Source organism: Penicillium samsonianum, assembly GCF_028829775.1.
Source record: "Penicillium samsonianum strain IBT 33392 chromosome Unknown utg000005l_segment0_segment0, whole genome shotgun sequence".
Lineage (NCBI taxonomy): Eukaryota > Fungi > Ascomycota > Eurotiomycetes > Eurotiales > Aspergillaceae > Penicillium > Penicillium samsonianum.
The window spans coordinates 193,747-206,450 of NW_026643263.1; the positions used below are offsets into that span (position 1 = coordinate 193,747).

General features: G+C 49.1%; 4 protein-coding genes across 4 annotated transcripts; 2 read left to right on the forward strand and 2 right to left on the reverse strand.

The window, feature by feature from the left end:
* Window positions 1–277: 277 nt before the first annotated feature.
* optB (small oligopeptide transporter, OPT family) lies at window positions 278–2,702 on the reverse strand (the record flags this gene model as incomplete). Its single annotated transcript, XM_057281689.1, has 2 exons — window positions 278–942; window positions 1,001–2,702. The coding sequence occupies 2 exons, from the start codon at window positions 2,700–2,702 to the stop codon at window positions 278–280; spliced, it is 2,367 nt and encodes a 788-aa protein (XP_057132572.1).
* Window positions 2,703–5,178: 2,476 nt separating this feature from the next.
* Window positions 5,179–7,379, reverse strand: N7471_008971 (putative C6 transcription factor (Leu3); the record flags this gene model as incomplete). Its single annotated transcript, XM_057281690.1, has 7 exons — window positions 5,179–5,873; window positions 5,939–6,198; window positions 6,257–6,694; window positions 6,744–7,052; window positions 7,114–7,220; window positions 7,267–7,315; window positions 7,372–7,379. The coding sequence occupies 7 exons, from the start codon at window positions 7,377–7,379 to the stop codon at window positions 5,179–5,181; spliced, it is 1,866 nt and encodes a 621-aa protein (XP_057132573.1).
* Window positions 7,380–9,383: 2,004 nt separating this feature from the next.
* N7471_008972 (uncharacterized protein) lies at window positions 9,384–10,672 on the forward strand. Its single transcript, XM_057281691.1, is given in 4 exon segments — window positions 9,384–10,054; window positions 10,108–10,281; window positions 10,292–10,497; window positions 10,557–10,672. The coding sequence occupies 4 exon segments, from the start codon at window positions 9,868–9,870 to the stop codon at window positions 10,608–10,610; spliced, it is 621 nt and encodes a 206-aa protein (XP_057132574.1). The 5' UTR covers window positions 9,384–9,867; the 3' UTR covers window positions 10,611–10,672.
* A 1,241-nt stretch (window positions 10,673–11,913) lies between these two features.
* Window positions 11,914–12,443, forward strand: N7471_008973 (GFA family protein; the record flags this gene model as incomplete). Its single annotated transcript, XM_057281692.1, has 3 exons — window positions 11,914–12,034; window positions 12,086–12,294; window positions 12,363–12,443. 3 exons carry the CDS (start codon window positions 11,914–11,916, stop codon window positions 12,441–12,443), a joined length of 411 nt encoding a protein of 136 aa, XP_057132575.1.
* Window positions 12,444–12,704: the final 261 nt, after the last annotated feature.

A 12,704-nucleotide genomic window follows, 5' to 3' on the forward strand; every position in this document is an offset into this window, starting at 1 on the left:
AGATGGTACGAAGCGAGAAGAGATAGAATGTTCAGGAATTAGTTCCTTTGCTGTATTATACGATGCCCGTCGAGCCTCAGATGGATGAACTCGGTATATTAAATACAGGATGTTTGAAGAAACAAAAAATCAATGGTATGTACTATGATGTCGTGACTATTCGTGGCTGACGTGAACTGAACGGATACCCGAAGAATTGTAGTGTGCCCCGACTCCGACCGCAGTTGGCTCCAAGCAGGAAATAGGAACCAAAGTAACATGTAATGGGTCCGATTTTCTACCACTTGGCGGGACCAAAGGTCTGACCTTTAGCGACAGGGCTACGAATAGCGGAATCAGAGGTATCCATGGTGTCGGAGGCGATCTTGGTTCCCCACCATTCCGGGAAGCTGGTATCGGTCAAGTTGAGGGTCAAGAAGATGAGAATGGTGCACAGAGCCAGACCGACATCCAGGCCAGCGGACAGGACGTAGTTGTACTGCATCCACCACCCGCGCCAGCGGTCACGGATATACTTATTGAAGACGAATCCGACGATACCCCAGGAAAGATAGTTCAGAGGGGTAGCGGGAGGAATCAAACCGGCACCACCGAAGATAATGGGGGCACTGAGGTACTTAATAGGGCTCTTGGGGAAGTAGCGGGCGCCGATATAGATGAGGATGGGAAGGATGCCGCCGGCGAGGAAGAAGAACATCAGGGGCGAGTACAGCTGGCCGATAGAGAACATACGGGCGGGTCCGATGACACCCCAGATGACGGAGGCGTTGAAGAACACACGACCGTTGGGGCAGGTAAAGTGGTTAGGCTGGAACTGGTCACATACGCCCTTGATTGCGCCCAGAGCCCAGTTCATGGTGGCGATCTGCACCAGGGATGACCACAGACAAGCGACCATCTGGGCCGTAAAAGTCACGCGGGGAGGAATCTTCATGTAGTGACCTAATGGGATAGGTTAGTATAACAAATAGACACCAGATAGACACCGACGGGGACTTACCGATTTTCAAATCCTGTGTGAAGTACATTCCCTGGTACATGCTGATGTAACCGTAAGTCTTGAACAGCATCATGGCCATAGGTTTACCGGGCTGCATGTAACCGATGATGAACTCGGTGATGACATTGAGGCCGATGTCGATGTTGGTGGCAGCCTTGACGATGCCAATAGGAACAAACCAAACAGCGGAAATGAGCAGGGCAATGATGAACGACCACCAGCTCATGTGGGTAGGCCAGCCGAGGATAACACCAAAGCCGAGTGCGACCATGGTCAAAAACACACCCAAGTACCACCAGATCGGAACTTCAGCGTAGCGAGACATGAGACGGCCGTGGACATCTTCCTCCTCCTTTCCGACGCGACGGAATCGCGCCCAAATATCCGGGCCGTTGAAAAGACCGGTCTGAACGAGCACAGCGATGATACTGGCAAACGACAGCCCATAGGACAGCATGAATGTTGTCGACAGGAAGAGAGGGGAGTAGTTCGAGTATTTCACGTTGTCAAAGGTAAAGTCCGGAGTGAGAATCTTGGTGACATTATATACATGACCGGTGTTGTCGTAACTGCTGGAGTCACTCATGGGCAGGTATTGAGAGTAGAATAGATTAGAGTAGTGAATGGCGGGGGTGACAACCCAGAACCAGAGGAACATGCCGATCATCGTATTGGAGATAGCATACCAAGGAGCAATCAGGGGACTGAAGTTGAATCCAGAGATCTGAGTCCAGTCAAATGTCATTGGGATAAGCGAGAGGCCGGTCGCTCCACCAAAGAGCTGATTGACTATCACGTTCTGGGGCTTGATCCAGGTGACCCAGGCAAAGATACTTAGGAATGGCGCAATGTAGCCGGGGAACCAGTACCAGCAGAAAGAGCCAATCATAGCGTACAGGAACATCTGGTATTTGCCGATCCTCCAGCCAGCGACCTTGTTGGGATCCGGCTTGGTGCGATCGTGCAGCGCAGCGAAGAGGGAGGTATTGATCAGGGTCGAGGGCCAGATCATGGCGGAGGGCTGCACCAGGAAGCGGGTGAAGAAGCCGGCCATGCCAAAGCCAAGCATCTGAGTCGAGATACACATAAGGATCTCGAAACCCCATCCGAAGTGTTGTCCATAGAAGGCACGCTGAGCCAAGAGAACATCCGTCGCGTAGGCGGCGCCACCACCGAATGTGGCGTTTGCCATGATAACGACAATCGTGTGTTCCTTCTTGGTGAAAACACCTGGGTTCAGTTCGGCTTTATGGCCGAAGAAATTGAAGGTGTAATTGGGCATCCATGCTTCCCATGCCTTTCCCACTGGGTAAGCGACAACCTGTGCAATGTATGAGGGAATAACAATGTAGGGCTGACGCATGGAGAACAGCATGTTGAGGGAAGAACCGATGGTCGCAAATAGAAGACCAATCACCCAGGCGCGAATAGTGTTCACAGATCCACCCTCATCGATGTTGGGAACAGCAGACCGAACCTCGGGGTACGGGGAGTTCTCCAGGAGTTCCTGAGCGATGACCTCCTGGGTATGCTTGTCAGATGTGTGCAATGCCTCATCAAGTTCCTCAACGACATCCTCGGGCATGTTAGGATCCCAGTGGTGGTGGTTCTTGAGGTCACGGAGCTGCTTGAGCTTCTCATCAGGCGCAGTCTCGTCGACCATCGCACCGGTGGTGACGGCGATAGACTCGTCCTTCTCCATGTTGAAGTGTATGGAGCACAGATTTCAACTTCACAGGGAGATGAGTGAAGTAAGAAAAAGAATGCAGCAACAGCGGGATTTGAATATGATTTAAGGCTGGTCGAAGACCGAGACCGTCGGAAGTCCGCCTTATCGACCAAACAGGATATCTTAGGCTTATCCTGGAGTGGATGTAACCCACGAGCGGAGATGAAACTAAACGATGAGCTAGAGAGTTGATTCGATAGAAAGCCAAAAGTGGGGGAAGAGAGAGACAGGGGTGGAGAGAAGTGGGAGACGGTTAGACGAAAGACACGACACTTGAGTGGCTGGAAGAAGCAGGTGCTTTTGAGGCGGAAAGTGGCAATGTGCATATAGCAAGCGGACACTAGTATCGTCGCATGTTGTGATTTGGCCTTGTTTTGGTCTGATAGCTCACAGACCTCTTATGTTATACTGCGTATGTATAATCCGGAGAACATTCAGCGTATCTTGACCACCTAGATACTTGGTGGCGTTCCTTGGGTTACCTTCGACCCTGCTTCGTACGATTCAGTCCAACTTAGTTCATGATCTAGGGTACTTTTAGGATAAAGAAATAAGTATGAATCCACTGAGAAAATATCTAGGATGTTAGTACGAAGTATACATAGTATATTGTTTAGTATTGTTTTACAGAAAGTGATTCGGGATGGCGTTTGTAGAGTGTCTACTATGTACGGAGTATAACCGTACTATGTCCGTTTCCAAGAAACAGAAGCAATCTCCTGAGAGCTTGTTAGTGATAAGCCGACGCACGGAGGCAAAAGGGTCAGCCTGCCGTTATTGACTTAGCTTGACCGCTAATTTTGGAGCTAAAATGGTGGCCAACCAACCAGTGTCTCTGATGCAAGCCTGGTTGGTCCATCTCCGGAGCTAGTTGTCGGTTTAGGCGATAGGGCATGTATTCCCAATTGATACGGGGGAGTAACCCCTTGCAAATGATAAAAACAGCCGTTGGTAGCCTCTTATCTCTGGGTGTTAGTCGACATTAGTCGAATTTAGGCGATACACGGCCCGGGGTAACAGTGGAGTCCATATCAAATGTCCGACTTCATCTTGAGATTGAGGCCATCGGTGTCCCTCGGTGTCCCTCGGAGTCCCCAATGTGATTGTTAGCAGCTGATAAAGATAAAAATGGACAGCTCACATCGCACAAGACAAGCACAGTGGAACGACAGGCCGTATGGCTCAACAATGTGGGGAGACTTTTCAAGCGGACTTCCCTAGCTTGTATGGTTGACTGGATACCACCCGAAAGTGACAAGGTCGGTGCTTCGTTAGTGGCTTCGAGTCTAGCATGTCCCAAACCGGAGGCCCCACGGACTTGCAGGGGTGTTGGAATGGGCGCTTGCAATCGATGTCTCTCATTGGCTCACACAAACACCACAGATATGTCAAGTGATGGGAGATACATAGCGTGATAGGAGGAATGGTAATTGCCACCATGAGATTGCATTAAGATTATGTTATGTGAACACATGAATGGATCAATTTAGGGTAGGTGGTACGGGTGTGCGGCGGAGTACTCCATACCAACGTGCGTTTTGCTTCGAACTCTGAACACATGAGCTCCTTAACCTGGGGTAAATTGCACAAGGCCGCATATCCTGACCAATGGAAATAATTCGTGTGACAAATAGAGGATGAAGCAAAAGCTGGGGTAAGGCTTGAACGAGACAAGGGGTGAGCCGAGGCTAAAGCGGAATTTACGATGTGCCGTTGACCGCCTCCAATATAAACAGGCAATTCAAATGTGATGCTCAGCACATTGCACGAATTAGCTACCTAATTAGGTAGTCCATACATAGGTACGGAACATTCTAAGATCAGTTAATAATAGTGCTTTGTCAGAGGAAAAATACCCGACTCCCTAGTGGCTACTCCATATCTAATTCACCGGAGATCCCCCGAACCCAAGCTTCCTAGCCTGGTCGCATGCAAACAATCTCTCTATCAGCCAAGTGTAGTGCTAAAAAGGGCACAGAATCCATAACCCCGGACTGCAAGGCCACGCGTCCAACGCGATCTGCATGGGATTGCTCCCATGGTTGCTTGACCCAGTGGCTTAGACTTGCTGGTGAGATCTTTGTTTTAACATCTTAAGGCGGGATCTGCCGTTCGTGGGCGTGTCGGAAAGTCGCTGAAGTTTGGGGCATACGGAGGTAATTTTGCCGATGGTCCGAGACCGGCAATACCGAGGCTTGGAGTATATACTGGGGGCTGATGTTAGCTTCCATATGTAGCTAGTTGGGATCACAAAGGGCGTATGTATACCGCCCACCGACATACGCCCTTCGTGACCGGTGGCCCCGCCCTACAATGTCATCCCACTTCGAACGGAGGACGGAAATGCAAAGGTGAAATTCCTTGAGTATGGATTCTAAAGTCAATTTATGCGCTCATGGTAGGTTGTTCGCTAACGATGAATCTGGAGGAAATGAGAAAATTTCATCACTCAGCCACTCAAAGTTCGTGAAGTAATCCTCGTTGATCTGGAACTCTCCTTGCAGAGCACCAGCGTTCTGAAGAATCCCCCCGTGGGATCCCGAGCGGAATCTGTTCCCATTATAGCACGCCCGGTCTCGATCCCCGGAAGCATGGTAGTTCGGGAAGGACGGTCAACAGACTCTGTCCCTTGCATTCTAGGGCGCGCGTTAGGATCAAATTCATCACGCCACCACCAGACAGCATCCAAGATCTGACTGAGGATCAAACGACTGCGAATTCGAAGTCCCGTATATTCCGAGCCATCGGCTTTGCGGAATGCCTTGCTGCTATTCCAGAGTTGATTCAAGACAGTGATCATTTTAGCAGCTGTATCGCTTCTGTCCGTGGACATTTGCTTGGCCAAATTGATGGTCGCGAAGAAAGAGGCCCGGGCACGGCTTGTATCAAGCCCGCTGGAGGCATGATCGCTTTTGAGAATCCGCAACAGTGACATCGAAGCCAGGAGTAGACCGAAGCTTATTTGAACAGGCGCCATGAAGAGAGGTCCCATACGATCAGCTAAGGCTTGAACATAGTCTATCAAGTTGCAAGCGGTGACGATAAGACGTGGAAGGCACCCACTGCAGACGAGTGTTTGATTTTTGTAGAAATGGAAGCTTTGGATTGCCATACGGCAAAGGAGAAGGTGATACCTCTCGTCGTCTGCAATGAGGAAACAAGCATTAGTGGATGGACTATTGTCGAGGAGATCCATGTCAGAAACAAACCGACTACTGCCTGCAATGCAATATCATCTACCTCTCCTTCATACTTCCGCAACAAAATGTCCAAAGCCAGCTCCTGATCCAGAGTCATGGCACGAACTCCATTCTCCAGGACTGCTTCGCTGCATTTCCCAACGACCTCCTGGCATCTGAGTTTCTGAACCAGGTGTGGAGCAATCTTATCAAATAGCACCTGGCGTTGGATGGTATCCTGTGCTAAACTGACCAGATTTCGGGGAGACTGCCCTTTGATCACACAAGACCTACGATGAATCAGCACAGTAATTTCGCCTGGCCACACCTTGAAATAAAGAAACCCACCGTTGGTACACAAGGACACAATGAGCCCAGAGTTCCGAGCGTCGGACCATATCCAAGTCTGACGACGCCGGGATCTTTACTCGGGAAAATTCATGGCTCGACATCGGGATATGGAACCCATTTTGCATCGCTACATGCAAAAGCATTCCACTCAGAGGAAATGTCACATCTGGCTGATTCTCCTTGGGAAACGGCCACGTCAGCAGCAGCAACAGTCCCTGTATGGTGTGCCACGGCGCGCAGGTCGACAAGACTGACAGAAATGCCATCTCCGTGACTTCCTGGGCTAGCGCAGTCTGCAAAGTCGGGTTTCGGGAATATGATCTACTGGCAACACCGATGACGGCCCAGAATAGGAATGGAGACTGCGCGTAGTAAGCATTCGGCTTGCTCTGCACATCGAGGATCGGGAGGAATGAAGCATAGTGACGGAAGAATCTGGGAGATGTTAGAAACAGGCTGACCAGAAGCTTTTGGAAACATCTACAATTGGTATAGGTCATCAATCTCTCCTCCTGTTACGGTAACGCTCTTCAGCGAACGGGGTTTCGTGGAATCATTCCCTCCCATCATCGCACCCGGTGTGGAGCCCGCTGGTGCAAGATGATATTGAGGATAGGCCAGCGACAAACCCTGCGAATCGTTCAATTGAGCATCCGACTTCAGCACTGCCGGTACCCCCAGTTCCGTTCCCGCTGTGGATAACGAAATCGGCACGGAATCAGAGTTCAAATGCTGGGAGGTCTGTAGTTGTTGGCGCCACTGCTCATTCTCGTGTTCTAATGCGATGTATCGGCTTTGGAGAAATAAATGTAAGAAGTGGATTCCTTCCGTCTTACTCGGCGTTAGGCTCTTACCGACGCTTGTGCTCTCTTGTGAAGCTATCGTCTATGGTGCACTCGAGATTGCGTTTGCGGCATCGGGAACATGGTACACTCTCATCCCGCCAGACATCGCATCTAGCCTACTGGAAGTCAATACGGTTTTTGTAAAGGGAAAATCATTGGTACCTTTTGTTGGCGGCACATAGTACACGCCTTCTTTCCTTTTTTGGGTAATCTGTGTATGGTTACCTCAGCATGCTTCTTTAGAAGGAGAACAATGGATGCTCGTACGCTTCCATTTCTGAGCTTTAGGCGAACACAATCTGGTATTGGAGTTGGTAGGTGGCAAATAAAGCGGAAGATGTGATCAAACTCCCTGTTTATCGTCTTCACTTGGTTTTTTTGGATCATAGAACAGGGGAAAGGCAGAGTAGTAGCGCTCAATCCCGGTAACGGGATGATAGCGGGGTTGTGATTGGTCAAACGAGAAGGGTTGGGGACAGGGGTCATGTGATGCTCACCTGTAGAGCGACCACACCGCTTTCCACAGCTCATTACTGCCTCTGTGCCTCAGGTGTCAACTGATGGTATATCTCACGTGACTACATATAAACCACGGATTTTCCAGACCCTAATTCCTTTAGTAAAGGCCATGCCAATGTTGGGCTGGAACGAAATGAAATGAACCAAGGCGCACTGAGAACTTAAGTCAGCCGCATGTGTTTGCAAGAATGAAATAGATTTTGGAACCGACCAAGCAAGCCGAGCCCCACAACACAAAACGACGCCCACCAAGGCGACACACTTCTTGCCGAGACTCCTTTTAATGGGCCTCTACTCCGTACCTGGGTATGGCTTGGTGTATTGTGCCTTTTATTTCTTGGCATCATATTGACAGGCCTTTGGTTGTCATTTGGTGTGTCTCCTCTTCCCGAGTCTCGCTTCTTACGGCTTAGCAGATGCCGCTTGGAGCCGGGGTTGGGTATGGGGTCCGCATGGACTCTTCTACGTAGTTCTGGAACGGACTTTGAGTCCTGATCTGGCCCATTAGTGATTAATCTCTAGTCCCTTGTTATACATAGAAAAATCTTCTGTTTCAGATATTTTAAAGTCCTACGTCGTCAAGAATAGAGGCCGCATGCACGGCCGACCATCTCGTTCCGTAATATACTAGCAAACAATGGCATGGTGTGCAGGTTGACTACTGGCCCCTTCTTCACTACGTCCGAGTCCGGGAAATAGCGGTAGTAAAATTGCTGCTTTATCGTGTTGCTGATCTAGAACTGTATGTCCCCTGGCCGTTGTATCGAGCTGTTAAGGATAACTGAGGGAAGGTCATCTCTATATTGTTCGAACACGGCGTGGAGCCGTAAGTAAAAGCATCCAAGCTAGACTGAGTCTTTAGTGGTATATCTGCTTGATTGAAGATTGAAGATTTCGTAGTACGGATGTGCTAGACTCTATACTGCTGAAATGAAGGGCGGCTGGGACATCCTTTCATTTGCTGAAGTCTCGCTATTTAACTGGGCGGTAGTTGAGCTTAAGCTTCACTAAAGGAGTGATATCACCTTTTTGGTGACGCTTAGGGCCTTGTTAAAAATAATGTTAAAGCTTTTGTTCAAGTCCACGGGTCGAACTTCCTAATCCAACCGGTTTAATGTTGAACTTCAACAGCTAGTATAGCTTCCCACAATATTACATAACTCGAAATTCCCAAATAATTGATGAATATGAGTTCAATATAAGTATTTTTCTATAACTATTCTGGTTAGCATTAGTATATTCAGTAAAATTGGCGCGATGTTTGTTTATGAAACTTTTTCGGGCCCGAAGTTACGACGCCCAAAGAGTGGCATATACTCCAGATGGCCATTTCATCAAAACATACTCTTAGAATGAGACAAAAAAACGTACATCGTGGATTGAAACTTAGGAAATTACAAGACGTTTGGATTGACAATACGCTACCGTCTCATACGACAGATGGTCTCGTAACGGTCGCTATCTTATTAGGTGGAAATCTGAAAGTCCCTGAACCACTTCCTGAACCTTCAACAAGGGTACATTACCGTGACCTGAACTTGTAGCCATACATCTCGCACCACCCAGAGCATCAAACTTAATAGACATAGGGAGGCGTTCTTACTAGTGACAAGGGTCCAGTGCGCTATCATGCCATGTCACGCAACGTGGCACTCATCAGATCTCGTGGTTGGATATCCGGTTGCCGTCGTTCGGCCGGAGCGGTCGATGGCGACGCAGCATAGAAGCTGGCTAGTTCTGAGGATTCTCATTCGACACCTTTTCTTTCCTTTTTGGGTTTAATTGCGGTGGCACTGACAGGGGCAATCTGCAGCAGGACAACCATGAAACCGTGTTCAGAAGGTGCCCTACCCCGTTGCGAATGGGCCAACCACTAAAACATGACCAGTGAACGAGACAAGGGCAATCTATTCTGCCTTAGAGAACCCCAGATAATGTCTTCACTGCGTTGTACGAAATGTTCATGGTCATTAACTTTACTCCAGACATCGTTCCACGGGGTGATGCTGATTTGGAATGAGGTGGTAGGGGGGTCTTCCTCTAGGCGACATGGCAGATCAGGGTATCGCGCATCCCCCGCAAGTTCTGTTCGATCGAAGCGTCGAATAGTCTTTTCAAGTCTGGATAGACTGTCAACGCCCCCACCACTGACGAGGGAAGGCAAAGTTCGGTCGATTGATATGCCCTCACCGTGACATCACCGTTTCTGAAGCCGAAGTATATAGCACAACAACAAGATGTGCGATGAAGCCAAATACAGCAAGACACGTCATGAATTCGCGCCAAGTTATGAGTTTTGATATCCCTACCGTCGCCGAAATCCAGCTCGCTGCCGAGCGGGGGCAGCGCATCACCCAGGATGATGTTTCGGCAATCTCGCAGGCCGAGAGCGCGTTGACTGGACGCGGACCTTCTCGGGGTGGACCAGCTGGTGAGTATGAATTATATTCTATCTGTAAGCAACGTATGACTGATCGAATATAGCAACGGCCCAGAGTCTTTCTATGCGGCAAATGAATTTCGAAAATAAGGTCGCAGAAGTATCGCGGAAGCCATCAAGCGCAATCTCGCTGGAAGATGCTGAGGAAATTCAAGCTACAGAGGTCAGGGAATCCCCGTTAAAAGTTCAGCAGTGTCAAATAAAATCACTAACGCGAGGTTCCCATAGGGACGTGCATTCAACCAACCCCCGGAGTCGGCTACATCTCCGCCCAGGTTCGGTCGATCGCCGACAGTAACGATGCTTTGGGGCTTACAGCTGCGGCTGATGTGCCTGCATACATCACCAAGGATGATGCCCGTGACGCACAACATGCCGAGGCTACTGTTTATGGCGGTCAGAATCCTAGGGGAGGAATGGCCGCTCAGATGCAGGTAAGTACGTGTGGGTAGGTTGGGTTTGTGACGAGAATAGCTGACAGTGGCGTGTGCAGAGTGCAGCAGACAAGATCGACAATGCCCGACGAGGCAGTTATGGCAGCTTTTAACATTTGATACTGTCGTGTAAAGTAGCCATACCGCACATAACATATATATATTTTCCATCAACCAAAGTGAAAACATGCTGGCAAACATACCTCCTTTGCTCTGTATACAAAATATCACGGGAAGGCCCCAAAGCTCTATTTGAATTGGCCAATGAATATCCCTGGAGCCATCATCTATTTTTGGGGTTTTTGGGAGGCCAAATATGCCCTGACCCGCTATTCCGCTGTCGAATAGAGCGTGCTGTCAAGATATTCAACAAACTCTGTTTGAATTCTCGGGATTTCAGCTTCTTGGACATCCTGCACGAACTGACAAATATGAACCGGGTCACCGGGTCATAATCCCAGCTTGTTACTGATATTCAGCGCCTTTGTGTCGGTAGCGACTGATCACAATGCAGATCGCAGAATAGACTCTGGAGCCTCACGCTACTCCCTGCCTTAACCCACACACTAGGACGTCCAAAACTCTCACGATAATGGAGCCATGACTGAATCAAACTTGAGACGATCCACTATAAGCCGTGCTAACTGCTAGCAGACGTATCGCCTGATGAATTCCTCAAGGTTTGGTGTGAATAATTTGACCGATCACATTTTGCTCGCCAAGGCGTTTTCGTTCTCGGGACAGGCTTGAATAACACACCTCGTGGCCTTCAGACCCATTTTATCATCCGAATATTCCCATTTGGAATTCCAGTGCGTGCGATCCAATCGGAGAGGGTCAGAGAATCGGAGAATGAGCCGGCGCTGACAGATAAGGCGCAGCGGCCGCATCTCCGCAAAGGTAGGTTATTTGCGGAGTCCGATCTGCATTGCGCAAAAATTATCGAGTGACAGTCGATATGAGTGGCACGCTTAGCTGTTGAACCTTTGGAGGGGTAGCCCCAAGCCTTGCATGGAGCTCTGGCGGGGCACAATAATTTGTCATTGCCTTGCAGCTTTTGGGCGGGGCCCAATAATCAGCACTAGCAGATTTGAAATCCTAAAGGAACTGCTATTTGGAATTCGAATTGCCCGAATTGTCGATAATAGTCGATAATAGTTGAATCCGGTGGAGTTGTGTGAGGAAAAAAAGCTCAACAAAAACCCGGTAGTTATGACGTAGCTCGGTAGGTACTGGGTACCTGTGTCACCGGCCTTGGTGAAGAAGAGAAGAAAGTAGTCGGGACTTGACAAATTAATATGACCTCTAGACCAGTGTTGGGGCCAATTATCTATATAATACCCTTCCTTCCCTCTCCGAAGGTCCTCAATCTCAAGTACCTTGAAAGAATCAATATCAATACGATATCCGTACGCGATGCCTCTCTCCGGACACTGCCTCTGCAAAGCCGTCACGTACAGCGTGGACATTGACGCACCTCTGATTACTGCCTATGATCACTGCGATGACTGCCAACGTCAGACTGGTTCGACCTACTGTTAGTTGCGTGAATACCCCAGACGAAACACAATTATTGACTTTGTTATAGCGCTCGTCGCTGTCGTCCCTAAGGACAAGCTGACTATCAAGGGCCCCACCAAGAGCTGGGCGGGCAAGGGTTCCTCCGGCCTCGCTGTCCACCGCATCTTCTGCTCGGAGTGTGGTTCCCCCATCGCCCACGACCCTGATGCGGCTCCCGAGATCATTGCCCTCAAGGCCGGCACCCTGGATACTGAGTTCAAGAAGACCTTGAAGCCTGTAAGTGTCACAAGTTAGGGCTGAATTTAACCTTCACTGGAGTGTGACTGACCCCTCGCTCTATGTAGGACACCGAGATCTGGACCGTCAGCAAGCTTCCTTTCTGCCAGGAGTCCCTTGCCCATCCTTTCAAGCACATGCCGGAGTAAACGCTGGGCTCTGCGGGAGATTTTAAAGAAAAGAAAAACTTTTTATTGGTGCTTATAATGAGTGATAATGATGAATACGATGATTTAGTCTAATATGATTTGAATGGATCACCGATCAGAATGTCCACACTAGATCCGTGTTACAGGCCAATCACACAGAACCAATAGTACGGTATCTTTGTCGGCGAGTTCAGGTGAGACAACCTACCTACTTCATGCTCCAGGCACATTATTGTTCACGGTTTCAGGGGTCAACGACTA